Source organism: Sphaeramia orbicularis, chromosome 5 (assembly GCF_902148855.1).
Source record: "Sphaeramia orbicularis chromosome 5, fSphaOr1.1, whole genome shotgun sequence".
Classification (NCBI taxonomy): Eukaryota; Metazoa; Chordata; class Actinopteri; order Kurtiformes; family Apogonidae; genus Sphaeramia; species Sphaeramia orbicularis.
In genome coordinates, this window is record NC_043961.1 from 37,421,942 (window position 1) to 37,442,465 (window position 20,524).

Sequence of the window (20,524 nt, forward strand, 5' to 3'; positions counted from 1 at the left end):
GGGTGAGATAAAATACAGCATGCACACAGAGATAAGCACACACAGCCATAGGGAGGAAAGATTAGCTCCTAAAGTGATGAATTTGTTGCTTTTCCTCTGTCAGCATGGAGACAAAGGTCCAACATATGCACCCTCTTGCTGCAAACATTATGCACACTGGCAAGAATGTTCCTATAATGGAGAGCGCTATGGATTAGGATGTACTGTGTGTTGACTGCGAGGGAATTTTGGCTGGGTGGCCCTGCAAATGCCTTTTTGATAGATAATATGGTTTTAGGGTTTCAGTTAGAATTAAACATTTAGTTTTGATGTTTAAAGGTGCAATGTGTAGCATTCAGAAGACTATTTTTTTTATTAATGAAAGTGGTTGCAGTAAGTGCTGCAGTGCTTGATATGTTTTTAGCATCACTGGGTAAAAATTCCATAATTCCACTATAATGGCTAATCACTTTAAAACTTAGCTTTAAACTTAGCTGAAAGCATAGTCTTAGTTTAGTTTAGGGCTGGGTGATGAAACGATGATGATATATATCGTGATGTAACTTTTCCATGATAGAAATATGAGACATGCTCGATACAATTTTGATAGAATTCATTCGTCCATGTTTTGACAGACATAAGGACACCCAATCATAATTAAGTAGCGCTGCACCGAACCAATCATGTTAGAGCCACGTCAAGTTAAGTTGACACACACAGCACAGGCTTAAGAGCAGCTACAGCACACACACTAATGTTTGGGCTTCGGCAGGAGGTAATGAGTGTTCCCTCAGGAGACAATTTGTAGGGTGCGACATAGAAGCTGGGAGTCGGATGTTCAAAGCATGTTAAGTTTCATTTTTGGTTTATGCCAGTAATTGCAGCTGCAGAATGCACCCCCATATATATACCCCCAGCATTGTTTCGTGAAGATGGTCTGTTTTGTTTGTGTTCTCTTTTAAAATTTGAAAGCTTTTACCTGCTGGTCAGACTTTTAGTTTAGTTTTAAATATATGTACCTGTTTTATTTATCTGAAACAGTTGTATAATGTTCTTCAGCACATCTGTCATGTTCAACCTCTGACAGAAAATAAATCATATTTAAATCAAAAATAATCTTCTGATGTCTTCACAACTAACCCACGAGTAATGAAAAATTTAAGCTTGACAAAAATAGTGATTTGATTTATATAGTGATACATATCGATATTGTCTGATGAAAAAATTTATTGTGATATGATTTTTTTTTCCATATCACCCAGCCCTAGTTTAGTTTAGTTTAGTTTAGTTTAGTTTAGCTTGTAGGTGCCATGTACAACAAACATTAATCTCACAGAGAAAATATTCACTGTGCCAGCTTTTAGCCATCTGCATTCATCAGTGTTACCAGATTGTATCAGGCAGGTAAGGGGAGTCATATATTTATATATATTCAGCTTTAAGTGAATTGCAGTCAACATCCTGTCACAGTGTAGGATTTTACAGATTTATTATTATGGTTTGTTTCAGTGAGCATTAAAGGAATGATGTGCTGTGTTATAATTAGAAGTTAAACCAAAAAAATGATGTATTAAACAATGTGCCCCCCCCCCCCCCATTTAAATTGGATTAAAATAAATGAGAAAGTTAACTAAATTAACAGGAATCAAATCAAGCATTTTCAATACCTTTGATAAGGAAACATACATGATGAGATAACCATCTATACTGTAGTACATGTTGGTTGTTTTGTTAACATTTGTGGACTACATTTATAAGACAAAGGTAGATATTTTACACTGTAGAGGAGCAGAAGAGATGCACTGCAGTACTTAGGAGCAAGCATGAATGTCATATCACTGGACTTTTAAGAAAATCTGAGCTCTGGCCACCAAAAATGAGAAATGAGTCTTCAGGCTGTTGCTGTGGATGTTGGCAGCTGAGAAAGTCAGGGAAAATGCAAATTGCTTTAGATTATTACACACTACACCTTATAGTTGAGTGTAAGGTAAAGCAGTGTGAGATGAGTATCTGTGCAATGATAGAGAGCCATAGCTGTGTGTGGTTGTGTCAGTGTTACTCCCTACAGTGCTGCAGCAGCCAGTGTCACAGTGGAGTGGACATTTTGCCCTTGCACAAATTAGCTGTAAGCCTATATAATGAAAGTTGATGGTTATAATCATTTACATGAGAGATAATGACCTAAAGGGCCTAGAGACTTGAATTTTATTACAGATTAAGTTCTAATAACCAACACGTATCTAATTCCAACATGTTGTCACATTCAGTAAAGGCTGTAGCTTGCAGCTGACAAACTACTGCTGTATCTAAAGGCTTAGAAGCAGTGTGCATCAGACTGTTGATGAAATAAAATTATTCACCGTGAGTGAAATTTCTTAAAATATCTACTTTTGTCCTGCTATGATAAACAGCAACAAACATGAGCAGTTATATATGTTTCTGATTTGTGCGTGTCAGTGTGGGCAGAGGTTTGTGCTCTACTGCGTGCTTCCATCATCGGGGCAAACATGATGCCTTTTTGCATGAAAGACTGTTTCAGTAGTTGGTTACAGGCAAAAAAGAAGAGAACATGGGATATGGGGTTCCTTCCAAATCCTCCTAACATATGGGATTTAACACTGAGGACAGGAAATCAGCTGTCTCTTTCTTGCCGAGCTGATGTTCCACATCAGTATAGACCAGTATTTCTTCACTGTACATGATTTTAGAGCCTGCAGCTGTGTGCACATGAGTGTGGGTCTGCTATTTTTTGCAAAGACGCAGTCTGTTGTGAATTAGTGAAAGTGGCTGGGCAGATATAAACATCTGTCTTTAGCAGCTAATTATGACATCCAGAGGACAGAGTGAACCACAGAGGACTTCCATGGATGGTACAAGGTCAATATATTATTCAGTCTTGTTTAATGTAGACTTAATCACAACACAAGGGCTCCACAGTGTTTTCAGACAGTATTTGCCCACTCTTGAGAGACATCATCCTACAGAAGTGTAAACATTTTTACTTAGAATCTCATGCATATTTAAGACAGCTTTTACACCTTCCTTGTTTATGTAACCCGTTTGGAAATATTAAAATGCATCCCTAGACACCATTTCAGCAATTCCATACTGACTATATTGAAATATAAACCTGATGAAAAAAGTCCTCTAGGTATCATTCTGTTACTTTTTATTTATCAACCTTTAAAACATCTATCTAATCTTGTCAGAGTAGCAAAAAAAGTGTTTTGGACTAATCTGGCTGCAGTAGTAATCCTGTCAGAGAAAACATATTTATCAAAACAAACAAAAACACAGCTCTGGCTGACCAACCTTTAATAATCACAGTTGGTTTCAGCCAGTCCCTGAGCCCTTCTTTTGGCACAGTGGAACCACAAAGGGGTGGTTATTGTCTTGTTTATGTCTATAAATCACAACAAATTTTTCAACCATGAGTCTGGGTTTATGAGGTGTGGTCAGGAGCCACAAGGGGGCTAAGATCATCAGCTGATTCATCTTCATTTTCTAGGAAATGCAAAACATAAATAGTATAATAGTACAAAAGAAACTTACACCAGTACAAAGTACAATAGTATAGTTGGTATGATACATAGTATGTTATTATTGGGATGAAACTATGGAAGATGAAGATGTAAACACTGGAGAGACAGATTATTAATAGAATAACTTTAGTGGAATTTATTCTTGAAATTGATGTTTGGCTATTTGCAGCATTAATGTCTCTGTATCCTCAAATAACCTTCAGCCTAATGGCCCCTGCTGTACAGGGTGAGTGTGCCTGGTGTTATCATCACAATAACAGGACACTGTTGTGCTTCACAGTGAGAGGGAGTTAGTGAACTAATAGCTGCCACATACTGCTAGCATTAACATGATTTATAAATAAACTTGGTATTACAGTGAACTGAGGCTGACATTGTTGAGATAAGTGTATCTGCCTGTGGCTTAATCTGTGCAAACCCTATCCTCAAAGACACTTCACCCATTTTACACAATACAGCTCTGCAGTGGCAACAAGGTAAAAGAAGTTGGCATGTGACCAGGAAGTTATAAGTTACATTTCCCCGACTGCTTAGAAAAAGCAGAGCAGAGGAACTGAAAGTAACGCTCCATCATCTGCTCCAGTGGAGCTACTTTACTGAAGCCGGGATGTTGTTAGGGCAAATTTTAACACAGAATATTACCTGAAAGTTATATGTTTAAAGTCTGACACTTTTGTTGGATAAAATATCCAAATTACAAATACCAATACCGTCGCGTGGTCACACATAATCTATACATATACACTGTTGGAATTATTTTGTTTTCATACACTTTCATACATTATCATTATTATTGCTGTTTTTTGTCACTTCTTTGTCACTTTAGTCACTGTAACAAACTTGTTTATATTTTTTAATTCTTCTATTGTATTTGATGTATACTGTCTTGTGCTGCTGTGCACACTTGAATTTACTCCTTGGACAATCAATAAAGTATGTATTTCCTCTTATCTCATCTTATCTCATCTCATCTCATCTCATCTCATCTCATCTCATCTTATCTTATCTTATCTTATCTTATCTTATCTTATTCCTGTTTTTAATTCTATTTATACCCATCAGTAATCACCTTTCACCAAGTCCCAGTTACACTTTATATATCAAGAATAAATCACATTGTCACAATCATTTCATGTGAAGAAGTACAAATATTTTTTTTTTATTCCAACTTTATAGGCAACAGTGGATATTCATCCATCTGAATTGATATTTAATCATCACACAGCATCTTTCAATGGTTGATCTAAAATGATTTGTTAGAGAAAAGTTTCTAAGCAATGATAAATGTGTGATAAATGTGTGTGATACTGGAATGGAAAGAATGCTGCGATCTAATGCTGTTTCTTAAGCCATTGCCTTAATTTACCTTTATGACTGGGACTCATTGTGAGAAGAATGTGAGAAGGCGTGGGAGCTTTGCCTGCAGTTTCATGTTTTTATCTTCACAAGATAGAGCTGATTCACTGACATTTTACAGTTTAAATGTCTCTCAGTTAATGGACAGTGTCAGCTTTTGGGGTTGATTTGCTAAAATGATCTCTAGTTGAGATAATTACATTCATGGCTCAACAATTTTACTCTTATTTTACTGTATTAGACAAAATGATTCCCTGGCCCGTCAATCAGTTTCCCTTGTATGCTTGACAAATATTTTCCCTTGGGATTTTTTCCACATCATTTAGTAATCAAATATACTGTATTTCACAGGTAACCAGTCATCTTTGGGGTTCTTAACTTGAGAAACAGACTTTGAATGTGAAAAATAAATGTTAACCCTGTCAGTCGGGGTGTAAAGTGCAAACGAGTGGTTTTCCCATTTAGCCTCTTAATAACAGGCACATCTCCAGGCCTGACAAGACATACTAAGATCTGTGTCCCATCTGTGCGGCACAGTTTATCTCAGCTGTATGTGGGTTGGTGTATGCCGTCTGTGCTGTCCCAGTCACTACTGTCAGTTCATTGAAGTGGCCTAGTTCCGCTTGTTGCTGATGCTGATGCTGAGAAACATTTTCGTTGCTATTTGTCTCCTTTTTTTTTTTTTAATCCATTTTCATTGTTCTGCCGCTTAACCCTTTTCTTAAGATTTCTGTCTTGCACTTCATTTTTCAATAAGTTGTAATGTAACTTAAAAGCTCACAGGAAATCTGCCCCACGTGCATGCACCCAAGCATGTGATAATTTCACATATGAATAAATGAGTGAACACATGCAAAAAAGCCTTGTCCCTGTCACATCAGCATATTCAGCTCTGAATCTCTCCCTTTTCTCTGTCATGTTCTCTGTTTTCACTCGTGATTTCTTTTTCACCCCGTCACACTTGTGTAACCCCATCCTCCGTGTCATCTCTGAAACAGCAGAAGGGTATGGTTGAAATGTCTTTCTCACACGCTGTACACTCAACCTCCCATACACAATCTGGAGGAGTGTTGAGTGTACTTTAAACTTTGACTGTGTGTGCCAGAGGGTATTATAATGGATATTGAAATTACACTCTTCAAGTTTCAATTTCAAAATATTCACAGGCCTCAATCACACACACATAATCTACAAATACAGCAGGTCCAATATGTGCACCCTCCTGGTGCAAACATTCTTCACATTGGCAAGAATGGAGAACGATATGGATTAGGAGGTACTGTGTGTTGTTTATGAGGGAATTTTGGTTGGATGGCCCTGCAGACGTCTTTTTGATAGATAATATGGTTTTAGGGTTAGAGTTAGAATAAAGCATGTTTTGATGATTCAGAAAACTGATTTTAGTCATGACAGTGGTTGCAATAAATGCTGCAGTTCTTGATAGTTTTTTGGCATCATTAGAGAAAGATCCCATTCTCCCCCCGGAACCCAAAGACTTTGACACGGGGCAGTGGATAGCACTTGTGCCTCACAGCAAGAAGGTCCTGGGTTCGATTCAAACCCCAGTCGATAGGGGTGGGATCTTTCTGTGTAGAGTTTGCATGTTCTCCCTGTGTCTGCATGGGTTCTCTCCAGGTACTCCAGCTTCCTCCCACCATCCAAAGACATGCACTAGGTTAATTGGTTAATCTAAATTGCCAATAGGAGTGAATGTGAAAGTGTTTTTTTGTCTCTGTATGTCAGCCCTGCAATGAACTGGCGATATGTCCAAGGTGTACCCCGCCTTCGCCCCTGTGTAGCTGGGATAGGCTCCAAGTGACCCCCCGTGACCCTAGGGAGGATAAAGCGGGTTCAGAAAATGAATGTATGGGGGAAAATTCCATAATTACCTTTCAGCATATAGTGAGACAATACAAGAGGCTGTAGAAAATCTACCTCATGAATCACACTTTGGCGAATCACTTTAAAACTTGGCTTTAAACTTACTTGAAAACATAGTCTTAGTTTAGTTAAACCTAATCCATGTAATATGCAAATACACCTGAAGTGAGACAAAAAGCATTAAAATATAGTTCTTTTAAATTTATCCAATTTAGCCTTAGGAGTTTGTAATATAAATGTCCGTTTTTGCCATGCCTGCTTATAATCACCTTTTTAGTCACTTCATACAGCCTGATACCCCATGTTCCCAGGTATCAAAATGTGCAGAACATTTTCAGCTATCTGTAGAATAAAGACTCATCTGTATTGGAACACTGTAATGTTTGGCCCTGAAGCTATAATATTAAAATTCCATTTTTGAAAACAGAAACATGGTAATAAAGACATTGCAGCAAACTGTCTGAAATGCACCAGATAAGAAAAATAATCTTATTTATTCATGTCAAGAGTGCACCTGACAACCCTCGAGGACTACGCAGTTTGAAAAATGATTGATTGAATGACTGAACAGTGGTGCCACACACAACAAACCCCGCCCCTCACACGTATTGTAGCTTATTTTGGTATTGGTCCAGCTAATGTCATCATGTCTATGTTTGTGGTGATGTCAGCATATAAATTGCCTCTATACATGTGCCAAGTTTGAAGTACATTGAAACAAAATTGATGTTTTTTATAGACACTAGCGGCATTGTACCCGTGGTGCCATTGTACGATAGTGCCCTCCCCTGGTGCAACAGCGGCATTGTAACCGTACGCCCTCCTGTGCTGCTACATCGATCACACAACGATCACACATCGATGGGACATGGGGCGGGGCTGAAACGTGCATTATATAGTAGGATTTGAAATTTCGCCCTTATGTGTAAATGGGAGAAGAAAGAAGATTTTAAAAATTAATAACAAATTTGAACTTTGACCTACTTTTCCCAAAATTTAACCACATCTATTCTGGGTCACTGGCAATCTATAAACCCAATTTGGTGTGAATTCAAGGAATACTTTTGCTGCGACAGACATTTGAAAGTTCACCCATTATAAGTTAATGGGAAAAAAAAGACTACAAAAGTTCATAGAAAATTTCAACTTTGACCTACTTTTCCCAAAATGTAATCAGATCTATTCTTCTAGGTCACTGGCAATCTATAAACCCAATCTGGTATGAATTCAACCAATAATTTTACTGCTAGAGTGTTATCAATCAAAGAAACAAACTGAACCAAAAACAATACCCCTTGCCTCCCCTTCGGGGGGGCAGGGTAATATATGTTAGCAGAGCAGTGCAGTGTTTTGGGCATGTTCAAATAGAAGGAGATCCCAGGGCAGAATGCCTCGGTGTCTCCCAAGGAAGAGCTAGAGGAGGTGGCTGAGGAGGGGAAGTCTGGGCTGCCCCTGAGACCCACACCAAGATGAGAAGAAAAAGATGGATGGATGGATGGATGGATGGGTGGACAGACGGGCAGACGGACGGACGCAATTTTACAATTCAATAGAGTTGCAGTTCATAGTGGAAATAGTAACATCTAGTTTTGTGTCAAACGGTACAGTGGACTGCATCTTACATTGCCAGTGACACACATCACCAACACCAAAACAGCCATTACCTCAACACATATAACCTCAATCTTCAAAAACAAGGTGAAACATGACTATAAGCCTGGTCACGCAGAAGCTTCTGTGACTCTGAACAGACTGTGGAGTGAGATAGTTATGAAGACGTTACCTCTGTGACTTTTTAGGCTTTTTCTATTTACATATTTAAATAGTATGATACTTCAACAGGTTTACCACAAACTGCGACTTTCTTGACCTGCAAAATTATCTTTTAATTTGACAAACATCATATGTGTAAATGACAGCATAATTGAATGGAATAAAAAAAAAAAACCTTACTTGTGTTTTACAATTGACTGTAATGCATTTTTTTTCTCTTGCCTTTGAGAGAAAGTCCATGTAAGAGTTTGTGGGGTTTAGCCCTACATGATACGATATGACAGTTGTGTTTCCTTTTATAGTTATTCCCTCATGACTAAAGCATACAACTAAATGCATATGTTTCTTGGGCAGTCACATATTACAGAACTAGGCAGGTGTGATGCATAAAACATGAGCACATGTTCCAGAAAATGCTGCATAGTATCCACAGGTCCTGGGCTATTTACAGTAAGCAGGAAATCCATTAAGAGGCTTTAAAAAGAATTATATGTTTTTACTTGCTATTTTTTGTGCATGTCACATGTTATTATGATTTAAGGAAAGTTGAAATAGTTGTCATTGTGTCTAGTGGCTCCCATGCCAAGTGCAGTGCATCTGTAAATACGATGCTGCTACTCCACTTACAAGACTCTTCTTTAAAAAGGAAAAAAAAAAAAAAGCAGACTTCCTCCCTAATAATCCAGAGAGCTTTGCAGAGTCACTGGCCAAGGCCCCATAGTGCATTTGCATTTTTCTGTGTCTTGTCTTTAAGCACTTTTTTAGTCACAACACTTTCCCACTGTAGTGCACTCATTCCCCAAATTCCCTTTGTGTTCTTCAGCTTATCTTTTATGTACAATACCACTACTTTTTGGTGGTACATTCTACAAAATACCTTTTCAAAATATTCAGAAAACTTTAATGAGCTTGTTAATGCTGCTGTTTTTGTGTGCTGAAGTAGAAGGAGGTCTTGGGGTTGCGCTCTGGTGTCATTTGAGAGTTTGATGTGGTGAGTGCTTTTGGCTTATTCCAGTAAAGTCTATGGGTAATATCCTGTGTACTGTATCTGAAGACAGGATGGCCCCTGCACACACCCGACAGTGTCACAGTTCTTACATTTTCCTTTATTTCCTGCTCATTATGTCTTCCACCTGTCAAACATGTTTTCATCAGTTTGCATGCATGATGAAGTGAGGCTGTTTTGGGTTCACAAACCTACAGGGGGCCGTCACATCTTTTCCTCACTCCCCATCATTCCCAGCTGTCTACATTTCACTGTTAACCACTGAGCAAGACAAAAATATGCCTCATCATTAAAGCAGAAGACACAGATGGTACGTAGATCTACATTGTATTCAGTCATGACAAAGTAAGATATGGTATTTCACAAAGTTTAGTGCCGATCACTTTTCAGCCTTTGTATTTAACCCATAAAGACCCAAATATTCACCATTGACCAAAATCATCTACTGATGTAAAATGTTTAATAACTTCTTAATCACTAAACCTGTTAATATGTGTAATAGTTGGTGAAAAATTTTCATTGTCATCAGATATGACCAATAAAATCCATGGAGTTTGATCAATCACAGTGGATGGATACACTTGGTTTATGTTCAATTATTGATATTTTGTTGGAAAAAGTGATTTTTTTTCGTCAGTTTTCTTTGTTTTTATATAATAACCCTCAACTTCAATCTGAGCTTTTATGAATATCTACATGATCAGTAAATTAAATATTAGAAAATACCTGATTTACACAGAAAAAATGCAAAATAAAGAAGATAATGTACAATAAATGGTGATAAATCACTTAAGAAAGGTTAAATACAGAGGGAAAAAAAACCTTTTGGAGGTGCCACAAAAGTAGCACTGGGTCTTTATGGGTTAGAATACACTTTGTTGGCTTATTTTTTAGTATAAATTAATGGTATAATTTTCCAACTTTTCACATTTAGACCACAGCAATATATGATATGACTGGTAATCAGATGAACATTAAGGTGAATTAAATAACAACATACACTGATAAGAAGATAAGAATGCGATATAAACAATTTCCTATTGATATATTTAGATATTAGATGTTGATACATATAAGTTAATACAGCTACATGCTCAAACAGTTGGGGGTGTAGTTTTCTTTCAGATAAACTATGAGATTGTGGGGTTTTTTGTTCCTGCTGAGACTTCTTCAGTAACATTTTGTTTGTTTGCTCAATGAATTAAACAGAGATTTGTTTGTTAAATGAAATCTAACTCCATGTATCTCTGTCACAGTACTAACAAAAGCATATTTGTGAAGCTCTGGAAGGTAATTCAGCTAAAAGGGTTCAGCAAACAGTATCCTTAGCTAAATCTATTACAGTATGTACAACCTTTGTTCTATTTTTTAACAATTCACAGGCATTAAATTTGTCATATGTCTGCTTCAGTTTGGACTTTGGTGCAACTCTGGAGCAGCAATTAAATATTGAAGCAAAGCTTCTGGAGTTGCACCCTAAATTGAATTATCCTGTCAGGGAAAATGACTCACTGAAATGCCACACATGCACACACACTCCTTCCGCCTCTTGTGTTTCCTGTCTCACACAAACACATTCAAACAAACACAGACACATAAAGGCCACAGGCTAAGTGGTGTGACTGGCCTAACAGATGTGAGTCATTTGTCAGACTATTGACCCAATCCGCTGGATAAACCAAATGCCAATACCAGCCGGGTAGAGCAATGCTAATCCCTGTGTGTTCACTGAGGTCTGTGTGTGTGTGTGTTTCCTTCCAAGACTTCTCTCCAAAGTCTCTTCTTGTCTCTAGAGTGCCCTCAGCTCATCTTGTGACACTATCACTAGAGATAAAAAGAAAACCACAAACTCTCCAGGATCTCTTTCCATGGTGTGCCAATAAAAGTGGGTAGAAATGTAGTTATAAAAGGTTAAAAGACACCAATTTGCTCTCTGGATATAAAAAGCTTTGATTTAGATGTGAATCTTATATTAATGCATAAATGTAAAGCTAAATCTTTCAGAGATTACAGGGCATTTCTGTTTAATCTATATTCTATGTGACTGGATAGGATTAAACTAAATCTGGAAGACATGATACAAAAATAGAACATTTTTATCAATATAAATGGAATCTTCTTATTTAGGAGGGGATTTTCATCTGTAAAGCCTCTGAATCATTCACTCACCTATCTGGGAAAATGCATCTAAGTCTTAATCTCCCATTGTTTGATATAATTTCTATATTTATCAAAAAAGTTTTTTTTACCTCCGCCAAGGAGGTTATGTTTTTGCCAGGGTTTGTTTGTTTGTCTGTTTGTTTGTCTGTCCGTTAGTGTGCAACATAACTCAAAAAGTTATGGACAGATTTGGATGAAATTTTCAGGGTTTGTTGGAAATGGGATAAGGAAGAAATGATTAAATTTTGGTGGTGATCGGGGGTGGGGGGGCCCACGGGGAGGGGCACTGATCAGCCTTGGCGGAGGTCTGTGCTCTCCGAGTGCTTCTAGTTTTTCATTGTTAACAACTGGGTAACACGGTGGTGCAGTGGTTAGCACTTACCTCACAGCAAGAAGGTCCTAGGTTCAATTCCAGCACCAGTTGATGGGGGTGGCGCCTTTCTGTGTGGAGTTTGCATGTTCTCCCCGTGTCTGCATGGGTTCTCTCCGGGTACTCCGGCTTCCTCCCACCATCCAAAGACGTGCACTGATAGGTTAATTGATTAATCTAAATGTCCATTGGTGTGAATGTGAGAGTGACTGTTTGTCTCTATATGTCAGCCCTGCAATGAACTGGTGACATGTCCAGGGTGAACCCTGCCTTTGCCCCTATGTAGCTGGGATAGGCTTTAGCGACCCCCGTGACCTTAGTGAGGATAAAGCAGGTTCAGATAATGAATGAATGTTAACAACTGATATATATATATATATATATATATATATATATATATATATATATATATATATATATATATATATATATATATATATATATATATATATATATGTGTGTGTATATATATATACATATATATATATATATATATATATATATATATATATATATATATTTTTTTTTTTTTTTTTTTTTTTTTTTTTTTTTAAGTATCTCTTAAGCATGAGGTAAGAAAGATATGCAGCCACAGAAATATGTAAAGAGCAGGACGGACATTGAATTTCAGACTGTGAAGACTGTGCATCTGTCCAGTGACTTTCAGGGTCTGCATGATTTGGTGAAGAATCCTATTTGATTACTATTGAAATTTTGTGAATTGTGATTTGAGCTCCCTGCCTTTGCCCAGAGGTAGCTGGGATACGCTCGAGCACCCCCCTGACTCTAGTGAGGATAAAGCAGGTTCAGAAGATGAATGAATGAATGAATGAATGAATGTGATTTGAGCTGATTTGCTTGGTTTGCTTGGTAGAAAATGTTCATTGATATGTGTGTTGCTGTTGTTTTGTTTTGTTTTTTAAATAATTTTACTTATGGATTTTCAACAAAATAACATATAAGTATCATACAGTGCGTACATTTTTGGTGTCCTTCTTAACATAAGTCCCCACCCCCAACTTAGAGATAAACATAAACGTGTAAATGTATACACCAAAAGACATCAGGAATATGAACAGGGGGTACATAGTATTTACACAAATTCTAGATGTGAAAATATAGCAAAAGCAAAAATAAATTAAAAATAAAAATAAAATAGCATTAGATAAATATGTGTTTTTTTCAACTCAAAACATAAAACCTAATAATAAAATCCAGAGAAAATAAAGGCTTTCATTTTGGATGTTTTACACAGTACCTTTCTGTTTGGCATTGAATTCCATGTCATAAATTTTAGACACTGAACTTCTATTAAAATGCACTGCAGGCTTTTGTGATTACATAATCACAGAGGCTGCTATTATGACTCAATTAATTGTGCAGCCCTACTTTTATCGTGGTCTGAGGGCGGGGCCAGAGAGCAAGTTCCAGTGAGATCAGGCAGGGGTCTCACAGTTGCATTAAGCAAATCACAGTCTGACAAGGCCAGTGACAGTGACAGAGTGACACTGATGACAGCAAGTGGCAATGAACAAATGAGGGAGAGAGATTAAGATGAGAAGAGAAGGAGGGGAGGGGAGGGGAGGGGTGAGGGGGTCCAAAGCAGTGACAATCCCACATTGGATGGCGTTAATAATGAAGACAGAGAGCATGAGAGTGGCAGTGATGACAGAGAGACAGACGGTGACACTGACAGATAGAGAGAATGGCATTGGTGATACGGAGACAGATGGTGACAGTGACAGAGAGACAACGGCAGACAGAGACAGATGCATACGATCTTCCTGCCTTGAGGTGTGAGGTGTGTGTCCTCACTGCCAAACTATCAGACTGCAATAACCAGCCCTGGCTGCAAATTACTGTGTATGTGTGTGGGCTTATTTTGAAAGTGTTGAATGCCATGATGTAGGCCTAAATTGTTAAATTTTAGGTTGGAGACTTGAACTAAGGCTATGGCTAGGATAAAGTGAGTAGTGGTTCGAGTCAGGGTTCAGTAAATTATTGTAAGTCTATGTAACTTCCTGGTTAATGATGAAAACAAGGATATGAGTGTGTATGTCTTGGCAGGTGGGAAGCATACTTGATGCACACAGCCCTTAGCAACATGATATTTTTTTGGCACAAAATGTTCTGAAATGGAAATAAATTCTCACTAACTGGTGCTGTATTTAGCATGACTTCATTATCTGCTTTACAGGAAGTATCTCTCTGCACACCATGTGTCTCAGTAGCCCTGAGTTTTATGGCTTTTCACCATTACATAAGAAAAATTATATTATCACGTCATGATTATTTGAGTCACTCAAGGACTGTGGTCATTTGGTAGTCATGTTTCTTCAACCTTTCACAAAAAAAACCCCTTCTGAAAGAAACACACACACATAAATATATATATATATATATATATATATATATATATATATATATATGTATTAGTTATGTAAATTAGGGTAGGACTATATAAACTTGGCTTCTTCTTACTCCATTTCGGCCATAAAGTGTTGTTGAGGAGCCACAGTGAGTACGTTGTGCTCTTTTTTTGTTTGGCTTGTTGCCTTCGATATTCTGGAGTGTTCTGTTTAAGTTTATGGTTTGTCTTTGCCTTTTCATTCATCTATGTATTTTGTTCCTACTAATGTTCAAAATAAAGTTCATCATCATCAAACACAAAATATCTATATTCATGTTTTTTTTTTTTTTCTCTCCACATTTAAAGAATTGACGGGCAATTTTTAATGGTATCATCTTGTTGCAGCCCTTATTACCCCGCCCCCCAAAGGGGAGGCAAGGGGTATTGTTTTTGGTTCAGTGTGTTTGTTTGTTTGTTTGTTTGTTAACACTCTAGCAGCAAAACTATTGCTTGAATTCATACCAAATTTGGTTTATAGATTGCCAGTGACGCAGAATAGATCTCATCGCATTTTAGGAACAGCAGGTCAAAGTTTAAATGTTTTATGAATTTTTATAACCTTTCTTTTTCTCATTTACTTGTAATGGGTGAAATTTCACATCAATAAGAACATCAATTTTGTTTCAATTTACATCAAACTTGGCACATATATAGAGGCAATTGATATGCTGACATCAGCACATGCATAGACATGATGTCATCAGCTGGATCGATGCCAAAATAAACTACGATACATGCGAGGGGTGGGGTTTGTTTTGCCTAGCACTACTTGTTTTGTTATGATTTCACAGCATCTATGAGGAGAATTAGTGCCATCTATAGTTTATATTGGGGTTTTACCCTTGAACACAAAAAGACAATTATATTAAAACAACAAATTGTAATGAATTGATCTGTATGACATTGTCAAGAAAAGTTTTGTGAAATAACTCATGACAGGTTTAGTATGAGTATAAGGAGCTATTGTTTGACCTCTGCTGTAAAGTGAATCAACTGTATATACATTCATTTTCTCTGTCAAGTTATTGGGGAAGACAGCTCATCACTGCACATCATAATAAGAAACACTATCAGAGGCAGCAGTGTTATGAACATCAAGCCCTAATACCAGCGATTTATCTGGATTTGCACACTATTAGAACACCAGTTGCAACAACAGCCAAACACTATATAAAGACACAGTGACAGAGACTGGCATTGATGACAGAGAGAGTGACTGTCATGAGGCCCTGAGCTACATCACCATGTCTTGTTCAACATTGGCTTTGTCTTCAAGGTTGATTAGTCCAGACTGAAAGAGAAAGCCACAGCTGAAATCCACTGATGTGACCTCAAGATGTACGGTCTTCAAACACAAAGAGACTTTATTGAAAGAGGCAGTTAAACAGATAAAAGACAGAACAGCGAGGGAGAGTTAAGACCTTGTTGCTTGTTCTACATTTAGAACAGACTGCAGTCATGGCCCAAGCTCACCTCTGTTTTAGAAAAGTACATCAACATAGACAACTAAAAGTGCTGGTTTGCCTTTGGGCTAGAGCTTTATGTCTGACGTCCGGATCAGAACTATACATTAAAATTTTATACGTAAGAAGCCTGGTAATTTAATTCTTAAGTTTTTAACTGCACTGAACTGCAGCCAAACATCATTATTAAAAAATGGGAACGTTAACTTCATTTAGACGTTTGGATTATGTCATAAACAACTTCTAACGTGAAATTCCCAGATTCTCTGCTGTTTATCTGTTATGTATTGATTGTGTCGGCACATTGTGGTGTAACATTTAATATTACTGTAACATAAATGAGTCGCAGCTAGAAAAAAAACGTAGAGACTGAATTTACTTTAGGTGACATTAAAATATTTTACATTTATAGTCCTGTTCTTAAGTGAGTGAGTGACGTACAGTGGCAGCAGCACATGAATAAGCTCTGAGGTCTATTGTTTTCTGGGTGCACTGAAGCACTCATGAGGAATATTAACTGAATACTGTGTCATCTCTGCCTGGTACAGCAAAGACTGGATGTGTTCACTCAGGCTCTGATGTCATGTTGTTGACATGAGACATATCAGAGCAACTCTCTTATTTGTTGATGTTTGTGTACCACAGCATATACAAATTCATTTTTAAGAAAAGAAAAAAAGATTCCAGACCCTCATGTGGTAGAAGTTCCTTTTTGTCAGTGTGAACCACAAATTTCACAGGATTTACTCTTTTTTTTCTGTCAGTGTTTTACTCTTTTCTCTTCCTCTCTTTTTGTCCACAGTCATCTGTAACTTCCGGGGTTCAGTGACTCAGGGTTTGGCACTGGAGGTGGGAGAGACGGTTCAGATTCTGGAAAAATGTGAAGGTAAGCAGCCTATTTGATAGCGTCATGAGATACTGCGGGTGGATATTTGATACAACAGTAATGCTTGTGTTTACAGTGGAACTAAAGCAGCAGTAATCACTGTAAACATCCTGCAGGATTTAAGATAAGTGTTGCTCCTTAAAGGTTTTACTCAAAAATGTTGATGTCAGATTCAGAATAAATGAAACTGGATCTATGCGCACCTCCACTGATAATACAAGAACTTACATAACAGAAAGTATCTGTGGTTTACAGAAACCTTCTACACAGATTAATTATGGAGAGTGTGTACAGTACAGTGAATATCTCTCTGAAACGTCCTGTTTCAGCAGAATTAAACAATGCCTTCCATTAATACTCCAAAATCTCATCACAGATAAGAAAGGAATAACGCTTGAGCAGCTTTAAGGTTGCTCTGTAAAATGTTCTTGTTAAAGAATAAGGACGTTTAGACAGATTACCCAAGTAGTAAGTTAATGGCTAACTGTCAGGCAGAAGAACTTTTAATGACCCTGCTCCTAAGAACCTGGGTTGGCTTAATGAGTGGATAACCGCTGTGACCCCACTTATGCCTTATTGTTGTTAGGCTTTGTGCAGCCAGCTAATGAAAACATATCCTGGGCATGAACTTCATTCAGAGAAGAGGACCCTCAGGACAAAGACAACACATCTGAAATGTACGTGGACATAACATGTCCACAGAATGTTTTTAAGGATACCAGGTAGAAATGATTCGTCAGCTTTGGCCATGTTGTCAGAATTGAACGTAATAAAAACCAAATAATAATTTAAAAAACAAACTTAATTCATTGCTTCCTCCATCATTGCACTGTCTTGAATAATGACTGCAATTAGCCTGAAACAGGCCTGGATGAGAGCCCAACTTATTAGCTGATGTTACTCCATTGTTATTCTTAGTTTGAATTAGCTACTCACGCCAGGATGTATCCGAAGCCAGGAAATGTTGTCTTTTGCAGATAATGAGTGGGTATGGGCCCCATTAGCCACAGCTGGGCAGGCTGCTACCATCGATCTAGTGCCAAAGTCTGATTGGGCCTTTCTGTAACCTGGGTGGGAGATGCCCATGAGAAAAACACAGAGAGACAGAAAGGGGTAAATGTTCAGCTGATGGAAAATAGAGAATGACATGGGTTTTCTTTTCTCTCCAATGGCCTCTTCTGGCTGCCTATGTTCTCATCTCTGTCATGACATCATAGTCCATATCACTTTCTCTCAATATTTCGTTTTTCCGCTCCTTCCCTCTTAACATTATCCTTTCTTTTCGGCCTCTCCATTTTCTTTCTGTTTTGTTGTTCTTCTGTCTTCAGGCCTTTCTTCGAGGGTTACCTACTTATGTGGGTTCTAATCAGCATGTTATTCACTTCTGTTGTGAAAGCCACTCAACCCAACTGTGGACTTGAGACCTTGTGGTATAGATAGGAATTACAGTTTTCCCTTGAACAGAAAGTGATTATCAAGACAAGATAGGGCCAGCTAGTTCCAGATCTCATTGGCAATTGGACATCTTAGAATCTGACATTTTCCAGGTACACAGGATGATTTAGTAAAACATTAATAGGAAAGCATGTCTTATTATTGTTTTTGTTTGTTTGTTTTTTGGTTTATGAGCAAGATTATGCAAAAACTGCAGCAATTCTCTTGAGACTTACTGGAACAGTGGGTTATGGGTCAAGGAAGAACCCCTTACTTTAAGAGTAAATCCAGAAAATGGAATTAGTAAACTGTGGGACCTTTGAGGAGAAGAGTGGGTGCTCTTGTTTATAGTCACCTGTTTTTAGTCCAACAGTATGAAGGTCTAATGGACTATTGGTATCAGTTGTCATCCGTCCGTCGTCTGTAAACAATTTTTCAAGGATCTTCTTCTCTGAAACTGTCAGTCAGTATGACTTGATATTTGTTGTGAAACATCTTGGGGGTAAGGTCTACCAAGTTTGTTCAAAAAATTGGGAACTATTGATTTACAGGGTGTCCCATAAGTCTCCATACATAGGAAAAATAAACGTTTCTTGACATAAACCATTTTTATTTATATAATATGCTCTATATGACTGCCATTTTGTCAGGAACAAATTGATCCAAAACACTTCCTGTTTTTTTGAACTTGACAATAAGTTTTGCCACAGTGTAGTGTGTGATACTCGTCCCATGTTTTCTGTTAAATGTGCTTGCAACCATACGACTGCTTGCTGAACCGGCCATCAGGATGATTTCAATTCGTTGCTCTTTATTCAAATGCATTCTTTGGGTTATCTGAAATATAAAGAAATACGTGTTAGAACCATATATGTATGGAATGTATTATGTCTCCTATGTATGGAGACTTATGGGACACCCTTTAGATTCTTTTTTTAATGAATTTTTGAAATTTAAAAATCCCCATTGGTTTATAATGGGACACATTTCAAAGTGCTGTAACTTCAAAACAGTTGAAAATATTGATAGAATTACTATTGGCAATAGATAGGAAGTCACATAAGGGCTTCCATTTGGTGCCATGACCTTTGACCTTGACTGACCTTAAAAGATCAAACTCAAGGTCGTCTATATCCAGGTTTCTAGAAACTTCTCCAAAACTGTCAGCCAGAATCAATTGAAATTCATTGCATAGGTTCCTTGGGGCAAGGTTTACCAAGTTTGTTCAAAGAATTGAGAAATTGATTTTTTTTAAATTTGTTTTTATGATTTTTTCAAATTTTAAAAGTCCCCATTGGTTTATAATGGGAATAATTTCAAAGTGCTATAACTTCAAAACAGTTGAAGATATTGAGATTCTTACTATTGGCAATAGATAGGAAGTCACATATGGGCTGTCATTTGGTGTCATGACCTTTGACCTTGAGTGACCTTGAAAGGTCAAACAAATGTCAATTAATGTCTTTAAACTACAGGACTGCAGGACCCCTGGTCCTATTTTTAGTCAAGTAATATCATTCATGGGCACTTTGGTTTCCTCCCTCTTTTTCTTAGTCTCTATTTCCTTTAAGGATTTAACTGTCAAAATTTTGGCTAATGATTGGACAACCACCTAAGTGTGTTTGTGTTTGTATGAGTGGATTTGACATTGTTGACAGTTTGTTGCAGAAAGACTGCAAAGCTTTCATCCAGAGAGCACTCATCTGAAATGTGTCTTAAAATTGGCTTGGGTGTCCTCATGCACAGGGGCCAGCACTCCTCTGTCTCCTCTAATGACAAATTACCCTCCCCAGACAGGAACTCAATGGCTTTAACGACACTGATATGGAGATGGCAGCCGGGGCCCAGGAATGCAATTGCCAAGTTCTATTCTTAAAATACAGATTACAGTCATAACACTTGAGAAAGCATTATACTTCGATCAAGGGCCCAGCAGCAATTTAAAGTATGAAATTTTGATTTGTACTGTCAGCATTACTTAAATACCCTTAGTCATAGCTAAGAACATTCTCTCATTATTTTAGGCTTCTCAGACGTAACAAATCTTTCTAAGCAGCTACTGCTGGTGTTGTGGATGTCCAGGAGAGAGAGAGTTGCACTAGTAAGTAACAATTTCACAACACAACCAGGTTACAAAGAGGATCACCCAGCAGTATCTTATTGCCCACTAAATGTTCGTTGAGGAGAAAGTGTCTTAGTCTCCCAGGTTTTGTTTGGGTGGTTGGTTCCACAGGAAGTGGCATCACTCAGACTCTCACTTAGTC

General features: G+C 37.7%; 1 protein-coding gene across 9 annotated transcripts in view; it reads left to right on the forward strand.

Annotated features, from left to right (window-relative positions):
* Window positions 1-20,524, forward strand: part of LOC115420086 (dedicator of cytokinesis protein 3) — a 237,527-nt gene that overhangs the window by 66,054 nt on the left and 150,949 nt on the right. For all 9 annotated transcript variants that reach the window (XM_030135293.1, XM_030135297.1, XM_030135294.1 and 6 more), the window contains exon 2: window positions 16,743-16,826. In XM_030135293.1, the coding sequence (XP_029991153.1) occupies window positions 16,743-16,826 (84 nt within the window). The remainder of the gene's footprint in view (window positions 1-16,742; window positions 16,827-20,524) is intronic.